Below are 25,286 nucleotides of genomic sequence, written 5' to 3' on the forward strand. Positions count from 1 at the left end.
ATAATAACAATGTAGATGATAATTGACAAAATGCCTATGTAGTTCTGTATCGCAAAGTATACGAGACTCTCCACGTAGAAGGTAGAAGAAGTAAACCATTTATTCAGACACCAGATCCCACAAGCCATTTAGCCAATCTATCAGAGCAGTAAAACATTCAATACACATCACAACATGGAGCCTCACCACCCCAAAACGTCTTCAACCCCCTACTGGAGTCTCCCCCAAAACAAACTTACAGTACGGCTAAGTCACAGTCTATTCAGCTCTAATTATCACGATGGTAGCCATAATTGCTCGCTCTCTCTCTGCATTTCCTGTGACATAACTTCCTTTTCCTGTCAGGAAGCTCCTCCCACCACACATGACTTAGGCTTCCTGGGATGTAAACAGGTCACATGGCCTATTAATGGGTGGGAAAGATCTTAAAATCTCAATTGCTAGTACACCAGGTCATTTCTTGTTATTTGGCATGTGTTATATTTTACAACTTGTAAGTAATATTTTGTTCAGGTTCTAACATTCCTTGTATAATCAACACTGATCATTAAATTCAGGTTATCCCTTCTATAGCTTTGGTGAAGGTTATCCTTTCTATAACTTTTGGTGGCAAAAGCCCTATTCTAAATTGCCATCATCAACTACTCCATTTCTAAAAACAAATTTACAGAAAAATCAGTCATTTATGACTTTTGTCAACATATAGTTGGTGGAGTTCATGTGGATTTCATCCATAGACGGCAAATTCTGAGATCTCAGCTTTTTTATTATTATGATACCTAGAAACAGTCCAAAGATGAGTTATCATCCACTAATATTCACACACATTTGTGTGTATAAGTGTTTGTGTATACATACATACACATATATCTATATGTATAAATTTTCTGTGGACCATTCCCCAGGTGGATAAAATGATTCATTTTAAAAACTAAATGAGAAATCGAAAAGAAGTTCCTCTTCTGCAGATTCACTGACAGCATCTTTGGACATCTCTAGTAACATGCAGGATGAAAGGAATAACATATACTTCCTCCTGTTTTCACAAAATTACTTTTTTCTATGAGGTCTCCAAACTTCAAAAGTTTTTCATTTGATGTAGTCTAGAGATACTGTATAATTTAGCATGGTATCATCTATTAATAATATTGCTCTTAAGCTTTTATGGATCATTGTCATCCATGAACTGGTTCAGTCTCTCATAATATTGTGGCTCCAGGACACTTTATTTCCTGAATTCTCAGGCTTATTTTGAAGTTTTTTATTTATAGTACATCGATTTGTCATGTTTTAGTTTATAAAGGAGAATAAACTTCTATTGTCTAATTTCTGATTCTAGCCATATGACTGTAGCTTTCCAGGTATCTAGCATACATTAAATATTTGGAACCTGCAGTGATGCGTTAAGCAGTTTCTATCACTTCATTAAATAGCCTGCACTGAAGAATAAATTTGAGCTCACCAAGGAAGACCTTTCTCTAATTCCTGGTGGCAATGACATAATTCTTTTGGTTCTGTTTTATAATTTCTTGATTCCTCATAAAGTCACTAGATTCCATTTGCTCCATTCTAATTTTTAGGGAATTATTTTCTTCACTGAGCTTTTGGACCTCCTTTTCCATTTGGCCAGTTCTGCTTTTTAAGGCATTCTTTTCTCATTTGGCTTTTTGGACCTTTTTTGCCATTTGGGTTAGTCTATTTTTTAAGATGATATCTTCAGTATTTTGGGGTCTCCTTTAGCAAGCTGTTGACTCATTTTTCATGATTTTCTTGCATCACTCTCATTTCTCTTCCCAATTTTTCCTCTACTTCTTTTAATTGATTTTCAAACTCCTTTCTGAGTTCTTCCATGGCTTATGACCAATTCATATTTTTCTTGGAAGCTTTGGATGTTGGAGCTTTGACTCTGTTGTCTTCTTCTGGTTGTATGTTTTGATCTTCTTTGTCACCAAAGTAAGTTTGATTTTTTTTATTCTGTTTGCTCATTTCCCCAACCAATTACTTGACTTTTGAGCTCTTTGTCAATGTAGGACTCTGCTTCCAGAGTGGAGAGTGCTCTGTCCCAAGTTTCAGGGATTTTGCACAGCTGTTTTCAGAGATACTTTTAGGCACCTATAAATTTTCAGTTCTTCTAAGGTTGTATGATCAAAAGAGAGGTGTTTACTCGTCTCCTGGCCTGTGCTCTGGTCTGTGAGTGACCACAAGCACTCTTTTCTGCCTTGAAACTACGAGCAAGATTCCCTCTCCACAGCTGTGACAAGCTCTGCCATGCCAGTGCTCCTCCTTATCCCAGAACTGCTACCCAGATCCAAGCACGGCAGAGCAAGAGAATCCTGCCTCAGCACCAGCAAAGAGATTTCTGCAATCCCCCTCTGATTGGCCGCTGGACCCCTTCACCCCGTGGACCTGGAGCTCCAGAAGCAGCCTCACTGCCACCACCACCCTGGGGCTGGATTGCACTCTTTTCTCACCCAGGTCCAACAGAGTTTACCCTCTAACCTTCTACTTTGTCTTTAGTGTTTGTGAGTTGGGAAGTCTGGAAACTGCCACAGCTGCCAGTGATTCAATCTCCTAAGGCCTGCTCTGGCCCAGTCTGTGCTGGTGTGGCCCACACTGGACTATGCTCTGCTCCCAGTCCTGTGCGATTGACCCTTCCTGTTGGCCTTCCAGGTTATCTTGGGCTGGAGATTTGTTTCAGTCTGTCATTTTGTGAGTTCTGTAGCTGTAGAATTTGTCTAGTCGTTTTTTACAGGTATTAGGAGAGGTTTGGTGGAGAGTTCAAGCAAAGGCCCTGCTTTTACTCTGCCATCTTGGCTCCTCCCACCCCCAATATTATAAATCCCTGTATCTCTATAAACAAATCTGCATGACTCAGCCATTTATTTGCTTTTGCCTTTTTCTCCCCCCTTTTTGTTTTCTCTCTTTTGTATTTGTTTTTGGGTTATTTTTTTTGGTTCTGTTTCTTCTTTCTCATGATTCATTCCATTGGTCATAATTCTTCTCCACCACTTGACTAGTGTGTAAATTGATTCAATGCGAAGTTATACATGGAAGTTATATGGGATTCCATGCCGTCTTGGGGAGGGAGGGGGGGAGGGAGGGAAGAAAATCTGGAACTCAAAATTATGTAGAACCGGGTGTTGCAAACTAAAAAGAAAAAGAAAAAAATTAAAAAAAAAAACCAAAAACAAATTTTCTCCCCATTTCTACCCCCCCCCTCCAAGATGGCATATATTCTGATTGCCCCATTCCCCAGTCAGCCGTCCCTTCTGTCACCCCACCCACCCCATCCCCTTTCTTGTAGTGCAAAATAGACTTCTATGTCCCATTCCCTATATCATATTTCCCAGTTGCACGCAAAAACAACTTTTTTTTTTGAGCATCTGCTTCTAAAACTTTGAGCTCCAAATTCTCTCCCCTCTTCCCTTCCCACCCACCCTCCCTAAGAAGGCAAGCAATTCAACATAGGCCACACATGTATCATTATGCAACACACTTCCATAACAATCATGTTGGAAAAGACTATATTTCCCTCCGTTCTATCCTGTCCCCCTTTATTCAATTTTCTCCCTTCACCCTGTCCCTTTCCAAAAGTGCTTTATTTTGATTACCTCCTCGCCCTATCTGCCCTCCCTTCTATCATCCCCCCTCTTTTATCCCCTTTCCCCTACTTTCCTGTAGGGTAAGATACCCAACTGAGTGTGTATGTTATTTCCTCAAGTCAAGTCTGATGACAGCAAGATTCACTCACTTCCCCTCACCAGCCCTCTCTTCCCTTCCAACAGAACTGTTTTTTCTTGCCACTTTTACGTGAGATAACTTACCCCATTCTATCTCTCCCTTTTTCCCTCTCAATATATTCCTCTCTCACCCCTTCATTTTACTTTTTAGATATCATCCCTTCATATTCAACTCACCCTGTGCCTTCTGTGTGTGTGTGCATGTGTGTGTGTGTATATGTATATATAGGTAGGTGTGTGTGTGTGTGTGTGTGTGTGTGTGTGTGTGTATTTCCTTTAACTCCCCTAATACTGAGAAAGGTCTCATGAATTATACACATCATCTTTCCATGTAGGAATGTAAACAAAACAGTTCAACTTTAGTAGGTCCCTTATGATTTCTCTTTCCTGTTTACCTTTTCATGCTTCTCTTGATACTTGTATTTGAAAGTCAAATTTTCTATTCAGCTATGGTCTTTTCATCAAGAAAGCTTGGAAATCCTCTACTTTATTGAAAATCCATATTTTGTGTTGGAGCATTATACTCATTTTTGCTGGGTAGGTGATTCTTGGTTTTAATCCTAGCTCCTTTGACCTCTGGAATATCATATTCCAAGCCCTTCAATCCCTTAAGGTAGAAGCTGCTAAATCTTGCATTATCTTGATTGTGTTTCCACAATATTCAAACTGTTTCTTTCTGGCTGCTTGAAATATTTTCTCCTTGACCTGGGAACTCTGGAATTCAGTTATAATATTTCTAGAAGTTTTCCTTTTGGGATCTTTTTCAAGAGGCGATTGGCAGATTCTTTCAATTTCTATTTTACCCTCTGGTTCTAGAATATCAGAGCAGTTTTCCTTGATAATTTCTTGAAAGATTATGTCCAGGTTCTTTTTTTTTTTTTGATGGTGGTTTCCAGGTAGTCCAATAATGTTTTTTTGCACTATTACTTTTTTTAGGTGGGGGGAAGGCAGGGCTATTGGGGTTAAGTGACTTGACCAAGGTCACATAGCAAATAAGTGTGTCAAGTGTCTGAGGGCAGATTTGAACTCAGGTCCGTCTGACTTCAAGGCCCATGCTCTACTCACTGCGCCACCTCACTGCCCCTAGTCCAATAATTTTAAAATTATCTCTCCTGGATCTATTTTCCTGGTCAGTGGTTTTTCCAATGAGATATTTCACATTGTCTTCCATTTTTTCATTCCTTTGGTTCTCTTTTATAATATCTTGATTTCTCATAAAGTCACTAGCCTCCACTTGCTCCAATCTAATTTTTAAGGTGGTATTTTCTTCAGTAGTCTTTTGGACCTCCTTTTCCATTTGGCTAATTCTGCCTTTCAAGGCATTCTTCTCATTGGCTTTTTGGAGTTCTTCGGACATTTGGGTTAGTCTATTTTTTAAGGTGTTATTTTTGTCACTATTTTTTTAGGTCTCCTTTGGCAAGTCATTGACTTGTTTTTCATGGTTTTCTTGAATCACTCTCATTTCTCTTTCCAATTTTTCTTCTACTTCTCTTACTTGCTTTTCCAAATCCTTTCTGAGCTCTTCCATGGCCTGAACACAATTTGTATTTTTCTTGGAGGCTTTTGATGTGGGCTCTTTGACTTTGTTGACTTCTTCTGGCTGTATGTTTTGGTCTTCTTTGTCACCAAAAAAAGATTCAATAGTCTGTGTCCTTTTTCATTGCCTGTTCGTGTTCCCAGCCAACTACTTGACCCTTGAGCTTTTTGTCAGGGTATGACTGCTTGTAGGGAGCACTTTGTCCCAAACTTTAGGGGCTGTGCTGCTGTTTTCAGAGCTACTTCTATTCCACCATCACCGCAAAGCTCTGCCACAGCGCTCCTCCTCTCCCAAGAACCACCAACCAGGACCATGACCCAGATAGGTGCCAGCAAAGTGCTCCCTGCACTCCCTGATCTGCTGCTTGATTCCTCCCACCTTGTGAGCCTGTGGCTGGAAGCAGCTGCTGCAACATACCACCTCTACCATCCCCAGGCCTGGGACCAAACCCCTTCCCCCTGATCTAGCAGTTTTCCCACTAACCTGCTCGGCACTTGTGGGTTGAGAAGTCTGGTAACTGCCACAGCTCAGTGATTCATGGCCCTATGGCCTGCTCCACCTGACTCCCAGTCTGGCTGGTCCTGGTGTGGCCCAAATTGGGCTGCACTCCACTCCCAGCACAGTGTGATAGACCCTTCCCAGCAACCATCCAGGCTGTCCTGTGCTGGACACCTGCTTCCCTCTGCTATTTAGTGGGTTCTGCAGCCCTAGAATTTGTTCAGAGCCATTTTTTACAGGTGTTTGGAGGGTTTTGGGGGAGAGCTTAAGCAAGTCCGTGCTTTCCAGCCACCATCTTGGCTCTGCCCCCCTTTTTCCTTGCCTAATCAGGCAACATGGAGTTTAAGTTTTTTACTACAAATACTGGGAGACTTTTTTTTTGCAGGTCTTCAATAATTTCCCCATGCCAATTCTGCCATTATGGTATTTAACACCTACCTTCAGGAGTATTCCTGGATAGCACCACCATTCTTTCTCTAGTCTTCCTGTGGTAATGGAGGTACCAAAAAGTGCTGTGCGCAAGTCCTGAAATTTTTCTACACTCTTGTCAGATACAGTGGCAAAACACATTTATTCATGATAGAAGATACCAGTTTAAAAAAATTACTGTTTTGTTGTAACATCGGAGCCAAATTCAAAAAGGGCATTTGTAAAAATCCATGTTATTTACAGCCGTCTCCTTTTCAAAGTCATTAGAGGAATTACCATTGTTTGGTTTTACCGAACATTTCATTATTATAGTAAGCACACAGTAAGTTCTTAATAAATACTCGTTAACTGATTGATATATGGGACAAACAATAGAGACTGACAATGATCTTGGATGAAGGTGGAAAAGAGAGTGGCCTGGTTTGCTTTCAGGAAACTGCAAAGCATTTTTATTGACCCCAAACTATGCATGAGACCAACAGCTTGTCTTCTGAATACAAACATTTTATTGGTGTTGTTGCACAGTGCAAGCAAGACTTAGAAAATCCTTCCCTCGTAAGAACTAAAGATAGAGGGCAATCGGAAAGACACACAGTGGATGTGAGCAGGCTACAACATATAACCAATGAGGAACTCCAAAAGAGAACAAGATTAAAAGATTTAATCAAACAATTGTATAATGGAAAGAAAAATTAGGTTGGTTATAATGTCAGTTCATGTACAGATGGCCAAAGTGCTCCATTGGTACACTCATGATGTCAGGAGAAAATGAAGAATGCTTCTAACATGTTGAGTGGCAAATTTTGTGAAGATATGACAGTCAAACAGGATGGACAGACAAGGATGGATGAATAGCAATTATCTTTGCGGAGATCCCAGATACATTTGAATATTTGAGAATTCATTGACTGATACAGTACTGGGCAGTAATAAAAACATTTATATCTTCAATCTATTTCATGCTAGGTTTACCCTCCTTAATGATCAGCATTATCTATACCAAAGCATTTTCAGTTGGTAAAGTATTGGCACTTTTTATTTGTTCCAATGTAGCTTGGTACTACAACACGAAGGAATGGTACTTACTCTGCTGCCTTGTGTGTTAAGTTGACCATAATGGCTCTGAGCAGGGCCAGTTTGAAACCCTATGATACACTGTTTATTTCCTAAATTTACAGGAGCGGTTACCCTGATCAGGGTGCTGAACAAATGAATGATACTGCTAGATCCAACTGGCCTACATTTCAATAGATACTGTAGGGATCTCAGAGCATACCCAAAATTTGCATTGTAAGCTGCACTGACTGCATTCCCTTATTTTGTCAGTACCCTGCCACTACATGGAAGATGGTTTGGGCTTTGAGGAAGTAGTGGTGACGGTCATCACCACAGCCAGCACCATCACCACCACCACATTTTTCTAATCTTGTATTTCAATAGAGGTCAGATAGAAAAGGCCCTGGGACGAGTCCCTATCCTATTATTCTTTAATATCCAATGCTCTCTGAACTATTATACAGGTAAATAAAAATAACTACTTTTTATAACTGAATAAAAGCATACGAATGCAAGTTTATCTTCTGTAGATTCAATAAAAGTACCTTTAGAATTGAAACTTTTATACTAAAGTCTCCAAATGATGTTGAATTGTTTATTATGTTCTTCGTCTTATTTTCTTTGTATTCTTTTTGAATTCTGTTTTCAATTGCTGATTAAGGGCATCAGAATTATGATTTTGTTTTCTGGATTCCTCTCCTGATGTTAGTTGCCTTTAATTAAGTAATATAGCATTCAAGTTTTCTATTACTGATCTAAGTCAACAATCATTTATTAAGCACCTACTATATGTTATGGAACAGAAAAATTATCTCATTTTGTTTAACAGACTAAGAAAGAAATAGTGCTGACACAGTTAACTATTCTGCTATTTATATTTAAGTTTCTACAATTACTGTACTGGTGGGTAAAATAATTGCTTTTGTGTAGATAAGTAAAAAGACAAGTTCCCCTTAGAAAGAATCCTCAGTTTAACTAGAATAGCAGACAAAATGACATTGATGAAATATACCTCATTCTATCACTTGGTATGCTGCTACATCTTTTTCAAAAGCTTTTCACCCCATGTGGTTTGGACACTATGAGCACTTGGTATGGCAACATCTATTACAATGTTCTTAAGTTTCATGGACCAATGTAAAGTCTAGGTAATAGTTCAATTTTAAATAGTGTGGCAGTTTATTGGTTGAGAGTTCTCTAGGACATTCTGAGGTCTGTATTATTGTACAAGAAATTGTCATGTGTCAGTCAGTCCATGAAAGAAATTGAGCCTCTGATGTAAAATTTAAGTCACCAGGTCAGGTTTTTTATTCAGTATGTATTTTATTTCATATCCTGCAGTATTGTACAACACTTATCATGTACCTGCATAACGTTCACTGGATAATTAAATCTAAACTCCAAAAGGATAACCTTCTGTAATTTCTAGTGGCAATGACATGGCTATCATAAACCTATCTGCTTTCATACATAAATTTAAATCAGTTAGGAATTTCTTTAATGCTTCTTGGTTAACACACTGTTGGTTGAGTTCATGTAGATACTGCCCGGAGGACCTTTTCATTCCATTCCTGGATCATCACCATTTTCTAGTAAACCAATTTAAGTTACTTTAGACAAATCCAACAGTGTGTAGTTTTTACTGGATTCTGCTATTGCTCAGTGAAGTAATGTCTGTTTATGCCAAAAGTATTTTTTGCCAGTTTTAACCTGTTTATCAAGCGCTTTGATGAGAGAGTACTAATCTTTCTATAGGGTGATGGGTCCAATGTTCCTTTAATATATTACGAGTATTTGTGATGATGATGAGAACAGAACTAAAAATAACTTGGGAGTCATGTGTAGAGATTGAGGAAAGAAGTCTTGTTAAACTTGAGCTAGGTTTGAGGGGGTGGTGGTGGTGGTTTGGATATCATTTAAGTTCTGAAGGTTCTAGAATCCACAAGATGAGGTCAGCTAGCTGTAAGGGGTGGGGTTCAGGTCACTATAGAAAACACAGTTCTGATCTAGAACTAAGGAGTCATAGCTGGAGCTACCAGAAAGTTCCTGATGTCCTCAAGAAAGGTTAGTCTACCTAACTTTGGTTTTTTAAAAAGGGTAGAACTATAAATGAACAAATAAATGAACAAAGAAACAAATAAAAATAAAAAGGGTAGAACTGCAAAAACTAAGCTGAAGCTGTGCCTATAACAGGTCATTATGTCACAAGAGAATTCCTGTAGCTGACCTACATGTATATGTTTTCTATTTACCTAATTCCTCTATTTTGGTAAAGGGGATTTGATGTTCTAAGTGGTTTACTATGAGAGAGACAAAAAAAGAAAAAAAAACCCCACACAAAGGACAATGAAGCCAGGATATCACCTCAAAGTTTTGGTGTGAAAAGAATAAAGCCTTTGATCCTTGGGTTCTGAGAGTTCCCTGAAGAGGTACATGTCATATTCTGTTGAAGGTATCTTAGGGAATTATTCCATGATCGCAACAAGTACTCTGAATCAAGGATCTTATTACTATACAACCTGCAAGGCTCAGTTTCCTACCGTTCGATGACATAGAAGTTATCACCATCATCCCCTTGGTCAATGACATGTTCTTCAGACACCACAGTCCTCTCAAACATGGCATCAAGAACCTCAGACAACTGCTCCTATGGTATAAACAAAGAGCAAAGATAGCATTTTGTTCATGATGACAATGATTAGGAGAGACCTAGAAATAACTTGTAGTCAAGTCATGAGCTATCTCCAAAAGCTGCACTACTATCTTTTCTTGTTCCCATTTTACAGTGGATTCTAAATCATGTGCTTTTCTATTACCTAACAGAAATCTGAGGCTATTTGTAATTCATAAATCGGTAGAACACTATAACCAGCTGTTGGAATACCTATACACCACATATAATGAGTTTGCAAATGACTTCTGAAATAGTGTTATCATTAGAAAGGCAGGATGTAATGGCAAGCAGGGTGGGACTTTTTTGTTGTCTTTTGTTTTGGAGTGCTTCTCAGCACTAAGGCAAACAAGTGTCTTTGATTCCGTCTTGCCTTTGTTTGTAGGAAGGTCCACACCCTTTTGCTAATTAGGTCACCAAAGGTGTGAAGCCCTCTGACCCTGAAGAAATGTATATATACTCTGAAGTTAGCATTTTGTTCAGGGGCTCACTCATTGGAAGAGTGTCGGGGTGGAGACTCTGAGTAGCTGTTAATGAGTGCCCCCCCCCCTCCAGCTTTGAAAAACCCAGCTGTTGGTGCTACTCTCTCTGGTAACTATGTATGTAATGTCTTGGTTAGACAGCTAGAAGGCTGTCTGTTGATTCGTGTTATTTTGCTCTGTTTATATAATTCCTGCTTGTAATTTCTGTTTGTGTTTTCTCTGAAGTTCTGGGTGCTGACTTTTTCCTCTGAACTAAGTGAATGATATATGTATGTTTAATTAAAATAAGACTGTTAACCCCTTAAAGTTGCTTTCCTTAGAAAAGCAAATCAAAAAACCTGTGGCAGTAGCCCTCCTGTGTGCTGGTGTTACTGGCCTTACACAGCCACAGTAGCAGTAAGTAACACTGTTGTTACAAGGAGAGACAGAGAGAGCCAAGCTTGAAGCCAAGAAGTCCTGGGTTCAAAACTTGCCTCTGACATGTAGTGTCTCTGTGTTCTAGGCCAGAAGTAGTAAGTTCTGAAGCAAATGAAAATGCAAATGGAAAACTTTTTTTTAGAAAAAACAATAACAGAACATAAATAATGCTAATACGTGATTTTCTAAGTCAATATGCTGCCCCCAGGGATTCTTATGTATGGTTTAGTGGCCTCATTTCTATGTGAATTTAATCCAGTATTCTAGGTAACCGTATAAGACTATGGGTTGTAGAGAAGGTATAGACTTGCACTGGGAGAGGGCATTTTACCCCTTAGGAGTTCCCAATACTAATACAAAGGTCCAATTTGTATCCCTATTATTATCATTTTCCATTCTGTATCTATTTTAAAATTTGTTTCTTGTGCACAGCAAACTTTGGGAGCTAGTGTTCTTGTCCCTCTTATTTTCTTTCATTTCATTAGATTATTTAATCCAATCTTTTATGATTTTTTTCATCCCCTTCCTCTAGTAAAGTCATCACTGTGCCAGTGATTAGTTTTCGCAATACTAATTTCATGCCAGTCTATCCTTATCACGTCTGTATATTTGATCTATCTCAAATGTCTTGAATTTACTTAAACTCCCTCATTTCTTCCATTTATTTACCTAGTGCCTTGACTCTTCTGACCCTTTCCTTTCCCTGCCTGAGTAAGAACGTGGGTCAAAATCCTCCCCATCCAACCTCTAACCTTAATTAATATTCTTTAGTACTGACTTCACATATATAATCTGCACCTAATTGCTTGCCCTATCAAGAAGGAGGGTGGAGAGAGAATTTGGAACTCAAAATTAAAAAAAAACGAAAGTTTAAAAAAAAAGGTTTTTACATGCAATATATATGTATGTATATAAATCTTCACCAAAAAAACCCCCACCTTCTTTTGCAGCATCCTTTAAGAAACATTCATTTAATTTGTCCTTCTCCTTATTTCTATCCCTGTCTAGTTTATTCTGAATTCTACACTTCCATTCATAAGCTATTCACATCTCTTCTTTATTCCTTCTCTGTCCCTGATGAAATAGAGCTTCTGGAAGATCAAACTGGAAATCCTCCTTTTCATTTTTGTTCGATATTAGGCCATTTATAGATCTTACCCCATCATCCTTTCCCCCCTGTTTCTTCTTGTTTTTTATTTATTTGTTTGCTTTTGGTGGGCGGGGGGAGGGGGGAGGCTTCTGCTGGGCATCATGCCTAGAAATATCAATTCATGAAGGAGGCAGTGAAATGATGGGATGTACTATGAATCCCAAATCATAAGGTCTGGTCCAATACTTTTTTTGCCTTTATTACCACTCACCCCTCCTAAGGTCAGTATATCTTCTCTCTGTATCTATATCCCCTCTGCCAACTCAGGAGACCCTTGCTGAAAGAAGGTATTCTCTTATGATGTCCATTCCTTTCCAGACAAAATTCTTTATGAAACCTGTCTCCCATAACAAGTTAATCATCCCCTCCAACTCCAGGAATGTTCTTTAATGGTACCCTTTAATGGTACCTCCCATTATAGTCACACACCCATATCAGGTCTTCTGCTCCCATAACTGCATAAGCATACTGAAAGGCTGAAAAAATTACAATCTCTTCTTTGCATACCTCCAGGTTGGCTACAAGTATGCCTCCAGCTCCTTTCTATCTCTTGACAGAAGATAATTATTTTTGAAAGATGCTTTTTGTAAGTAAGGATACTGTATAAGCAACTTGAAAATCTAAACAAAGATCTGTTGTTCCTAGATCTAGGCTTCTATCTAAGAAACATTTGAATATTTGTTGATTATTCTCTATTTTAGAAATTCATGACAATGGCGAACTCTCTTTCTACAATAATTTCTCTTACAATCAATCACCAGTAACTGTCTATCCTAAATGCTTTCAAGCACTTTGTTTATTTTAAAGTGATGTTAAGAGGAAATACAGGGGGGCGGAGCCAAGATGGCAGCTGGTAAGCACGGACTAGAGTGAGCTCCCCCGAGTCCCTCCAAAAACCTATAAAAAATGGCTCTGAACCAATTCTAGAACGGCAGAACCCACAGAACAGCAGAGGGAAGCAGGGCTCCAGCCCAGGACAGCCTGGATGGTCTCTGGGTGAGGTCTATTCCACACGGAGCTGGGAGCTGGGAACGGAGTGGAGCAGAGCCCAGCCTGAGCGGCGTGGACGATCCAGACCAGAAGCCGGACGGAGGGGGCCCTAGCGCCCTGAATATGTGAGCTGCGGCAGTTACCAGACCCCCCTCGACCCACAAACACCAAAGACTGCGGAGAAGGTTAGTGGGAAAAGCTGCGGGAGTGGAAGGAGTTCACAGTTCGGCTTCCAGCCCCTGGGGCAGCGGAGGTGGGGCAGCTACAGCTGTTGTTACTTCCGGCTCCAGGCCCACCTGGTGGGAGGAATTAAGTGGCGGATCAGAGCAGGAATGCAACAGCCTTCTGAAGATCTAAGCCCAGTCTGGACTGGGGGTCCTTGGGGAAGGAGGAGTGTGGCTCTGACAGAGCTGGCACCTCCCCCCCAAACGTAGAACACAGAACTCGTTAGTCTACAAGCAGTCATACCCCACTGAAAAACTCAAGGGTCAAGTTAGTGGGTTGGGAATATGGCCAGGCAGCGAAAACGCGCCCAGACTCAGTCTCAGACTTTGGATTCTTTCTTTGGTGACAAAGAAGACCAAAACATACAGCCTAAAGAAGACAACAAAGTCATAGAGCCTACAACCAAAGCCTCCAAGAAAAACATGAACTGGTCCCAGGCCATAGAAGAACTCAAAAAGGATTTGGAAAAGCAAGTTAGAGAAGTAGAGGAAAAATTGGGAAGAGAAATGAGAAAGATGCGAGAAAACCATGAAAAACAAGTCAATGACTTGCTAAAGGAGACCCAAAAAAATACTGAAAAATACACTGAAGAAAACAACACCTTAAAAAACAGACTAACTCAAATGGCAAAAGAGCTCCAAAAAGCCAATGAGGAGAAGAATGCCTTGAAAGGCAGAATTAGCCAAATGGAAAAGGAGGTCCAAAAGACCACTGAAGAAAATACTACTTTAAAAATTAGATTGGAGCAAGTGGAAGCTAGTGACTTTATGAGAAATCAGGATATTATAAAACAGAACCAGAGGAATGAAAAAATGGAAGACAATGTGAAATATCTCATTGGAAAAACCACTGACCTGGAAAATAGATCCAGGAGAGATAATTTAAAAATTATTGGACTACCTGAAAGCCGTGATCAAAAAAAGAGCCTAGATACCATCTTTCAGGAAATTATCAAGGAGAACTGCCCTGATATTCTAGAGCCACAGGGCAAAATAGAAATTGAAAGAATCCATCGATCGCCTCCTCAAATAGATCCCAAAAAGAAATCTCCTAGGAATACTGTTGCCAAATTCCAGAACTCCCAGATCAAGGAGAAAATACTGCAAGCAGCCAGAAAGAAACAATTTGAGTATTGTGGAAACCCAATCAGAATAACCCGAGATCTGGCAGCTTCTACATTAAGAGATCGAAGGGCTTGGAATGCGATATTCCGGAGGTCAATGGAGCTAGGATTAAAACCTAGAATCACCTACCCAGCAAAACTGAGTATCATGTTCCAAGGCAAAATATGGAGTTTCAATAAAATAGAGGACTTTCAAGCTTTCTCAGTGAAAAGACCAGAACTGAATAGAAAATTTGACTTTCAAACACAAGAATCAAGAGAAGCATGAAAAGGTAATCAAGAAACGGAAATTGCAAGGGACTTACTAAAGTTGAACTGTTTTGTTTACATTCCTACATGGAAAGATGATGAGTATGATTCATGAGACCTCAGTATTAGGGTAGTTGAAGGGAATATCCATATATATATATATATATGTAAAAGAGAGAGAGCAGACACAGGGTGAGTTGAAGATAAAGGGAAGATATCTAAAAGAAATAAAATGAAATTAAGGGATGAGAGAGTAACATACTGAGAGAGGGAGATAGGGAGAGATAGAATGGGGTGGACTATCTCGCATAAAGGTGGCAAGAGGAAGCAGTTCTATGGGAGGAGGGGAGAGGGCAGGTGAGGGGGGAATGAGTAAACCTTGCTCTCATCAGATTTGGCCTGAGGGGGAATACCATACATACTCAGTTGGGTATCTTACCCCACAGGAAAGAAGAGGGAGGAAGATAAAAAAAAAATAAAAGATGGGGGGATGATGGAGGGGAGGGCAGATGGGGGTGGAGGTAATCAAAACAAACACTTTGGAAAGGGGACAGGGTCAAGGGAGAAAATTCAATAAAGCGGGATGCGTTGGGAAGGAGCAAAATGTAGTTAGCCTTTCACAACATGAGTATTGTGGAAGGGTTATACATAATAATACATGTGTGGCCTAGGTTGAATTGCTCAACTTCTTAGAGAGGGTGGGTGGGAAGGGAAGAGAATTTGGAACTCAAAGTTTTAAAATCAGATGTTCAAAAACAAAAAAAGTTTTTGTATGCAACTAAAAAATAAGATACACAGGCAATGGGGCGTAGAAATTTATCTTGCCCTACAAGAAAGGAAGGGAAAAGGGGATGAGAGGGGAGGGGTTGATAGAGGGGAGGGCTGACTGGGGAACAGGGCAACCAGAATATAAGCCATCTTGGAGTGGGGGGGAGGGTAGAAATGGGGAGAAAATTTGTAATTCAAAATGTTGTGAAAATCAATGCTGAAAACCAAATATGTTAAATAAATAAATTGCATTTAAAAAAAAAAAAATTAAATAAAAAAAAAAAAGGAAAAAAAAAATAAAGTGATGTTAAACGGCGATTCATGAAAGCCAGAACCCAGCACAGAAATAAGCATAATGCACTAATTACGTGTTACAATGTATACTAATTTATACAGTGGATAATAGTATTTAATAGATACTATTATAACTGGAGATAATGATACGATTTTTCTCACTTTAACTTTTCCTTCCACATAGGACTGGCACAGAAAATCAAACTGGAAGCAGTGTTTAAGATGTCATATGCATCATAATCTTTGTTACATGATAAAAATGGTTTTTAAATTTAAGATATATGCTTACTTATGGATTTTTTAAAAATGTCTCAGTATCTGGAACCATGTAGAGTGGTTATTACATAAAGTTACCTCACGGATATTATGTCTAACTATAATCCTAACTCATATATCCACATTATCAAAGCACCTCAGGCACTATTTGGATCCAAATATCCAAATGGTGACTAACCAGGGCAACTGGGGTTAAGCGAATTGCCCAAGGTCACACAGCTACTAAGTGTGTCAAGCGTCTGAGGCCAGATTTGAACTCAGGTCATCCTGACTCCAGGGCTGGTGCTCTACTCACTGTGCCACCTAGCTGCCCTGTGACTAACCTTTTATCCAAAATAATATACCATTTTAAACATGAAAGCAAAATTACAGTCTCCAAAATTAAGATGAGTTTGAATGCTAATCGGTTTTGCAGAAACTTTTTTTTCTATTCCATGATTTTAGAAGAAAACAGGAGATATTAAATGTCACATAAAAAAAGAATTTGTTCTTCCATGGTATGCACTGCTTGGATTTTAGTATATAATTATATCTGGCAAGAGTAAGAACCTTTTTATTTATTAATTTTTACTCTAAACTACCATATTTGACTTATTTGTACCAAGAAGTTCTTTGTTACTTTCCCCTTCTCTGCTAATTTCAAGGCTGTAAATGTAATTTCAGAAATCATGTTTAGTATCCTTTACTTATGTGAAAAGAGAGATATGGTCTTATTCATGCTCAATGGTTAAGGGCAAAGACTATACAAATATTCCAATAGTCCTGTGGTGACTAAGAGGATTCTGGATAAGTACTACAAACCCCAAATCTAATGGTCTTGATTGCAACGGGGATTCTCTTCCCTGCTGCAAGCATAAGTAATGCATGGATAATTTTTGATCCTGACTTATCAAATTTTCTAGGATACAGCAGTATAGCAAAGACTGAAAAGCTCACACATTATAGGGAAGTTATCTCTGATTCACCAGTCCTACCAGAGGGTGTCTTGTAATACGGCCCAGAGCTAGGTCTCAGGGCAGCTCTGGGACAGAGCAAAACTATGAAAACCATTCATTCATCTATCCACTGATTTATTGGAATTCATCTTGATAAAAAAGAAAAAGTACAGGATTTGGAGTTAGAATATCTTGCTTTAAATCCCAGCTAGAATGAAGGCTAGATATGTGATCACAGGTAAGTTTTCTCATTCATTTTGCAAAATTTTATTATGCACTGATTATATATAGCACATTAAACTAAAGAGAAATTAGCTAATGCAATGTTTAAGATGACAACTTCTTAATAAATAGAGAATACTAAAGGTGTACATTTTTGAATATTCCTTGACACTTTTGATGAGATATTTCAAGTATTACGGCTACTTTTTCCATTTAAGAATGTTACAAAATGGTAGCTAAGAAGTGAGGCCAATTTCTTCTGCACCTACTCCTCTTCGAAAATTCTCAAATCTTTTTTTCTAAGACTGACTAAAACAGCTTAAAATCCATTCTTGTACTGCTAATACAAAGACTAATCCCACTAATCCAAATCCTGCCTATGGAGGAGATTAAAAAAAAAATTAAGACATAGTTATCACCCTCAAGGAGCTTATAATTTAGTAGAAAATCATAAAAGGAATTCATTCCAGTACCCTATCACTAAAGCATTAGGATCTACAGAAAAGATGGAACCCTGTTTATAGAATGGGGATGCATGCCTGGGGTCCTCAGGTAATAAGCAGAGAAGCTATATTTTAATTGTATTGCTGTACTTCAGAAGAAGAGTCTATCCTTTAGACATGCCACTTTTCAGAGGCTAAAAATTTCACCGTCTCATGACTTGCTATTTGGTATAGAGTATAAACAAGATGTAGCACCCTTGTCATTCTAAGATTTTGGTTAATATATCAGCTATTTACTTGCAAATTTGACCAATTAAATGATTTTCAAATGGTATTCAATCAATCTTGTTATTTATAGGAAGAGGGTAGGCTAGAGGGGGTGTAAGAGAAGTACTAAGCAATGTCCACATTAAACGTTGAAAGAAAAATCTTGTATTCTGTGAAAAACATTTACCTCTGAATTGTTTCATGAAGTAACTATAGGAAGATCATATATGATAGATCTAGTGCTTGAAAGAACTTCGGAGATCATCAAACTCCTCATTTAACAGATGAGGAAATGAAGGTCCAGGGAGGCTGAATGCCCCTTGACCATGATCACACAAGTGGTAAGAACCACATGTAGGATTTTAAACCTGGTATTCTGACTAAAAAGCCCGTGCTTATTCTCCTGTTCTGAGCTTCTTCCAATCAGAAAAGTGTTCCTAAGAAAAATATGCCTGAAATCTCTAATTGCTGGCCTGCCTGTGGCAGGTAAATTTATTTATGTAACAAACAGCAAAGAAACTGATTGAGTACTACCGTACAGATGCTCTTAATATTATTGTTACCTGATCAAGATTTTTGAAGAGAAGGATATCTTTGCAAGCTTCCTGAAGTCTGGATCTTTGTTCGTCAGACTTGGGATGAACCACCTACAAAATAAATACAATAAAAAGTAATTTTCTTTTCTTTTTTTAAATTTTCTTTTTCTTAAGAAAGAAGGCAAGATTACATCATTGGGTCAAGGAAATCTTGATATATTTCTTTCCCCTTAAAAGTGGAGGAAAAAAGAGGCACTAAATCTATTCTATTCATTGCTTCAGTTAAACCAACCAATAGTAGTTAGTCACAGATCCATAAGTTAGATCTACTTAGCTAATAATCCAAGTAGTTTCGCTACAAAGGAAAACAGGATAGCAATTGATCTAATAACAAATACCATAAAACCTATGTTATACAAATGAGAAATGTACTTCGAAATTACTTTTGTTTCATCAAATGACCCATAAATATCTTTAGTAAAAAACTGATCATGAGTTTTGCAGCGCATGTTACAAAAACAGGTATTTTATTATTTTCAGAAAATAAATGGAATTTCAATATTGGAACATTTAAGAAATCTTTCAAAGGCTGTTAATTTCAACGTGTACATCACAGACTGTTTACTCTTTCTTTAAATTAGACAGAAAAACATATTTTATTAGTTTATTTGAAGAGAAATAAATCTCAGTAACCAACCCCAAACAATAGACTTAGTTGAAGTAAACTTGCATTTTTTTACCTTTGGCTCTGCATCATCTTCGTCATCTGGATTGAAAGATTCAGCACATACTTGATAGGGGAAAAAAAGAAAAGAAAAAAGTATTATACATATATTCTCCCCAACCTGAGAAAGAAGAATGAGTAAACACAATTTTATTTCATTCACTCTCCTCAAAACCCATGATTCTTCCCCTTTAATACAAATAACAATAAACATTTAGTAAGAATCTACCATGTAGTGAAAGGCATAGGCATTTTAATCAATCCCTCTGCTAGCATAATTCCAAACCACTTTGCAGGATGGTCAAACCAATTCACAGTCTCATCAACAGTATATTAGTGTGTTCATGTTGCTGCAGCCTATCCAAATTTACTATTCCGTCTTCATCATCTTTGCCAATTTGCCAGGCATCAGGTGAAAATTCAGCGCTGTTTGATTTGTACTGCTCTCACTAGTCGTGATTTACATCAACATGTTATAGAGTTATTCATAATCCGTATTTTTTTTTGAGAACTGTTCGTTCATATCCTTTGTTCACTTATTCATTGGTGGAAATGGTATCTGTGTTAATTCCTTCTGTATCTTGGAACTCAGATTTTTATCAAAGGGAAATAATTAAAAGAGGGAAGGCATTAGAATCAAGGTTTGGGAAAGGCGTAGGTAGCTAAGTGGTACAGTATATAGAGTGCTGGGCCTAGAGTTAGGAAGACATATCTTCCTGAGTTCAAGTCTGGCCTTACACAATTACTAGCTGTGTGATCCTGGACAAGTCACTTAACCCTGTTTGCCTCAGTTTCCTCATCTGTAAAATGAGCTGGAGAAAGAAATGGCAAACCGCTCCAGTATCTTTGTCAAGAAAACCCCAAATAGTGTCATGAAGAGTTGGACATGACTGAAAAAAATGACTGAACAACTGGTAAAACCTTCCTATAAAAGCTGGGATTTTAGATGGGAATCAAAAGATGCAAAAGAAGGCAGCAGACAAAGATGAGGAGGCAGAACATCCAGGCATGGGCATCAGTCAAAGAAAATGCTCAGTCATGAGAAGGAATTTCTTATTCAAGTAATAGCAGAGGCTAAGTGATGGGATGTCAGATGTAAAAAGGCAGAAAAAGTAGGTGAGGGCTAAGTTATGAAAGGCTCTGAATACCAACCGCTGGATTTTATATTTGATCCTGCAGGTGATGGGTGAGACTGGAATTTAAGGAGTAGGGGTCAGTTCCATTAATGAAAATGAATGCGAAAGTTCTAAATAAAATACCAGCCAGGAGACTACAAGAATATATCATAAAGACTATATATGGTGACCAAGTAGGATTTATATCAGGAATACAGTGATGATTTAAGGAAAACTATTAGCCTAATTGATTATATCAAAAACAAAAGTAACAAAAATTACCTGATTACATCAACAGATGCAGAAAAAGCTTTTGGCAAACTACAACACTCATCCCTATTAAAAACACTCAAAAACATATGTATGAATGGATTTTTCCTTAAAATGATAAGAAGCATCTACCTAAAACCATTAGCATGCATTATCTATAATGGGGATAAACTAGAAGCCTTCCCACTAAGATGAGGAGTGAAACAAGAATGACCATCATCACCAGTATTATTCAGTATTGTATTAGAAATGCTAGCAATAGCAATGAGGGAAGAAAAAGAAACTGAAGGAATGAGAATGGGCAATGAGGTAATAAAATTATCTCCTTTTGCAGACAATATGATAATATACTTGGAAAATCCTAGCAATTCAACTAAAAAAAAGAAAGCTGGTAAAGTTCTCTGCACACTACTAACACAAGTAAAAATTAGCTATCTTGAAAATGAATTCTGGTGAAATAAATAGCAAATCTAGTGTATTTTCATATTGTGAAGATAATAAAAAAATGCAAAAATACATTCACTTATATTGTCTGTAACTGTCATATGAAAAAATCAGCAACGCATACAACAAAATATTAAAGGAAATAATATGAAGGGCAAATATAACACGTACAGTTCAAAGAAAACTTGGGTACTCAATGAGGATGTGGGGAGAGGAACACACCTACCTGATACTCTTCTGCAGTATCTGTTCATAATTGGTGCTGCAAAAGAAAGAAAAAACAATTGGCACTAAATATTTAAATTCTGATATAAGGTCATAAAATTACATTTTAGATTAAGTAATTTTTTTCTCATTTTACATGGATGACAACAGAAGTGTCTCAATATCACATGAAATTTAAGTATTCAAGCATAACGTTTCAACTAATGATTTTAATTGTATTTTTATTAATATCTTTGGTCAAATCACCTTTATTTCCCTATATTGCTCCTTTCCCTTTCTAATATCTGCATCCCTTGAAACAAAGATTTTTTTTTAAAGTATAAAAGTTCAGAAAGAACAAACAAAACATTCATCACATCTGACAAGAAGATTTCTAACTCTGATCTAAAACAGATTTCTGAGTCTGCATCAGAAAAAAGCTTCTATATCTTTAAATTTAAAAGTCTCTCATCCTGGTAATTATTTAGACGTGTTATGCCACCCTCGCCCTTACTCCAGTACTTGCAGTACCTTTTCCCATCCTCCACAGGGAGTCACCTTACTTTCATCTATTCCAACCTGGGCAAAAATTCCCTCTACAACATGCAGTTTTATTTGTCAACACATTAGTGTAATTACATAATGGTCACACTTCATCGATTATGGTTCACTGGAGAACTAGCCAGTCTTCTCACCATTTCCCAAACATATCATTCATATTCTCTACAGCAATAAAGAGGAAGAAACAGTGGTGGCTTTTTTGTTCACATCATTTCCCTGCTCTTTTCCATCTATCCAGTCTTCAAAGACTTGCCCAAATGTCATTCCCTCTGTGAATTCTTCCTTGATCACTCAGCTCATAATAATCTCTCTTCCTCTGAGCCAAAATCCCTTAAAATCTGTGGCACTCATTTGTCAACTGAATACCCCCATGTGACACATCTTTTATTATTTAACTTTTCATCCCTGAAGTCTTTTCTCCCACATCTGCCCTTCAGGAGATCTTATTTTTTCTGGTCATATGCCCAGCCAGTAGGTGGCTCAATAAATACTTGCTGCATGTAATAGTTGAAAATTTTTTTTCTGATTTCCTAAATGTCTGAAGTAGTTATAAAGTCTGATGCGTTCTCGGGTGGGCATTCAAGTGAAATGTTCAATCAACGTAACAAATCTAAGAAAAAGCCTTTGGAAATAATACCTATACTGTTCATCATCTTTATATCAAGAATATCTTCTCTCGGAAAAAACAAAAACTTAACATTCTAAGGAAACAGCCTTGGAAAAATGCTCTTCAAATATAACAGAATCTAATTAGAAGTAAAAACACCATACATTATTGCTAAATGTGCTAAGTTCTGAAAATGCAGTTCTTACATCACAAAACAAGTGATTTTCCTTAATCAAGAAACTACATATGTAGAACGAAATAGAAGAATTAAAAGGTTGGCTTCCTAATTATGTAGATTTAATGATGGGTGTTGGCAAAATGCAACATCATATGAAAAAGCAAGAATTGTGGAAAAAAATTCCAGGGAAAACATCATATATAACTGATGTTAAGACAGTGTCAAAGAGATAAAATTTCATAGTTTTATGCTCCTCATACTCAACATTCGATCATCAATCACCATGCCTTTGAAGATATTGTCTCCCATGTCTAAAATGCATTCCTACTTCACACTTCTGTCTCCCTTTCAAAGCCTGGCTTATCCTATATAAGGTCTTTCTTGATCCCAGATGTTAGTAACCTCCCTGCAAAATTTTATTTTGTACATAGTTCATATTTACTTATATATATTTACTTACATATATATTTATATGGTTTCCCGTAATAGAATGTAAACTCTTTGAGGGCAAGGGCTATGGCTTTTATCTTTGTACTGAGAACACTTGGAACAATGCTTAGTATATAACAGGCACTTAGTAAATGCAACGATTGATTGCTATACCAAAAATACGAGGTGTGCCAAAAGTCTCAAACTAAAACTTTGGGTACACTTCTTATTAAATAAAACAATAATGTAACAGATACAAAAATAATAAATAGAAGAAAAACCTATGTTGTCAGTATAGCATACATGAAATCTTTTTTTAGGAGAATGCACTATTAGATAACAAAAAACTACTGATGTGGAATGTCCCCTAACAAACCTTAATAGTAAAAGTTACAAGAAAACAGAAATCAAAACTTCTGTTTCTAAATTCTAAATTAAATTACTATCGTTTACTTCCACCTACCTCCCAACATATTTACACCACTGAATTTGCTACTCCCTTAGCTGATTTAGCCTAACAAGTTCATATCATCTATCTAAATCAGTGGTCTCAAATTCAAATTGTATTTCTGTTTTAAGTATGTAGCACTGATACATTTGCATTATTACCATCTATATCTTTCTTTTTTCTTTGTGATGATCAGCTAATCTAATAACATATTCCTCTGAACAAAGGGCTACCAATAATATAACATGGGTAGAGGTGGGGATGAGGGAGTAAAAAAAGGTCACTCAAGTATATCCACCAGGCCACTAAGGGTTTGTGGTTTAGTCCCATTCCCAGTACTGTACCTAATTACATTAATTCCTGGATTAACTTCAGCATCTGGTTCATGTTTTCTTTTACTCTTCATCAACTTCTATTTTCCTTGATCACCTCAACATCTACACTGATCACGCACCCACTCCTTGACCAGCACTGTCACCGTCTTCACTGACCTCCATATCTATTCCTCACTATGGTCATAATTTGGACACTGAGAGGATAAAGCAATGCTCCACTTCTGAGACATAATTCGCTACCTTTTTTCCTATCACAAACCTTTAATTTGCTTTATCTCCCTGCACTCATCCACAACCAGGGCTTCCAGTCTCTTAACCCATACTATCACCTCACTGGAGAAGTCTCCCTCCTCAGAAAGGGCTTTATTACTTCAATGACCTTTATATAAAGAATTTCTGGCCCAACTAAATCTACACCAGGGACCATTACACCAACTCTTATTCCCAACCTGACTCTTCCCAAACAATCCATTTAATCTGAACTAGCATAGACCTGGCCCATTCCAAACAGGCTACGGAATTTCAATAAGGGCTTGGCTTCAGCTTGTTAACTCTTTAATTTATGTCTTATTATTCTCCTAGCATGCTCTCTTATAAAAGATGTGCTAGATTTTTTCTATTCTTAAATTCCTTATATCTTTCTTCTCAACTTCTCTCCAGTTTTAGAAGAGATTTCTCCTTTGTCACCTCATGCTTTTCTACCCTCATCCCCCAGCCCTAATTATAGTTAAAAGCCAAATATATCTTCTATATCCACTGACTGGGAAATGACTGAACAAATTGTAGCATGCTGATGTCCTGGAATTTCCTACACCAAAGCAAATATTCAATGTTAGTCTTAGCTGAAGGGGTAACTGAGCCATTAAATGACTTGTACTGTCACAAAGTCAGATCATGTCAGAGGCACTCATGGTTTCCTAGCTACAGGTCCAACTCTCTATCAACTGACATGCTGCCACTGGAATATTGAAGTGTGACAAAAATGATGAAAAGGAATAAATATGCAAAGGTACAAAAGGGAAGAGGCAGCATCAATCACCAAACATTTATAGACTGCTTATTACATACAGAACATTGTGTTACACCTTAAGGGGTGGGGATGGGTATGATATCAGAAGAGATACAAGTCCCTGTCTTTATGAAGAGGGGAATAAGAAACAAACACCAATAGTTATAACACATAAGATGAAAATGAATTATAAAACAAAGTTGGTTGTTACTAAATTGAGGGACTAGGGAAGGCTTCCTGGAAGAGATGGCATTTTAACTGTTTGTTTTTAATGGGAATTCAATAGGGAAAATGAGCAAGGGAGAAAAATAGGTAGTTGTTGATTTGGGATTGCGCTTAGGAGGAAGATAAACATTTGGGAGTCACCTATGTATTGATAACTGAACCTGTGGGGAGTGATGAGGTCATAAGGAAAAAAAAAATAAAGAAGTGGGCCCAGGATATTTGGGATACTCTCAGAGCTTTTAAAGAGGGGGGATGGACTTGAGCCCAGAGCATGGAGTTAACCTTGAAGCTTTTTTGATTCACATGCCCTTTGAAGCATTTTTTTCAAGTGGTTGTGAATACTCTGTAGTTTGAGAACTGTTTGTTCACATCCATTAGTCTTACATATATTTACTGTTTACATAGCTTGGGTACCGAACAGTTATCAAA

At 37.8% G+C, this 25,286-nt stretch overlaps 1 protein-coding gene across 1 annotated transcript in view; it reads right to left on the bottom strand.

Annotated features, from left to right (window-relative positions):
* PRKAR2A (protein kinase cAMP-dependent type II regulatory subunit alpha) overlaps positions 1 to 25,286 on the bottom strand; it is a 127,125-nt gene that overhangs the window by 45,091 nt on the left and 56,748 nt on the right. The window contains exons 2-5 of the mRNA XM_036739019.1: positions 21,088 to 21,123; positions 19,049 to 19,098; positions 18,336 to 18,419; positions 9,801 to 9,907 (exon numbers count right to left, since the gene is read on the bottom strand). Coding sequence (XP_036594914.1) covers positions 9,801 to 9,907; positions 18,336 to 18,419; positions 19,049 to 19,098; positions 21,088 to 21,123 — 277 coding nt within the window. The remainder of the gene's footprint in view (positions 1 to 9,800; positions 9,908 to 18,335; positions 18,420 to 19,048; positions 19,099 to 21,087; positions 21,124 to 25,286) is intronic.

This window comes from Trichosurus vulpecula, chromosome 9 (genome assembly GCF_011100635.1).
Source record: "Trichosurus vulpecula isolate mTriVul1 chromosome 9, mTriVul1.pri, whole genome shotgun sequence".
NCBI classification, from domain to species: domain Eukaryota; kingdom Metazoa; phylum Chordata; class Mammalia; order Diprotodontia; family Phalangeridae; genus Trichosurus; species Trichosurus vulpecula.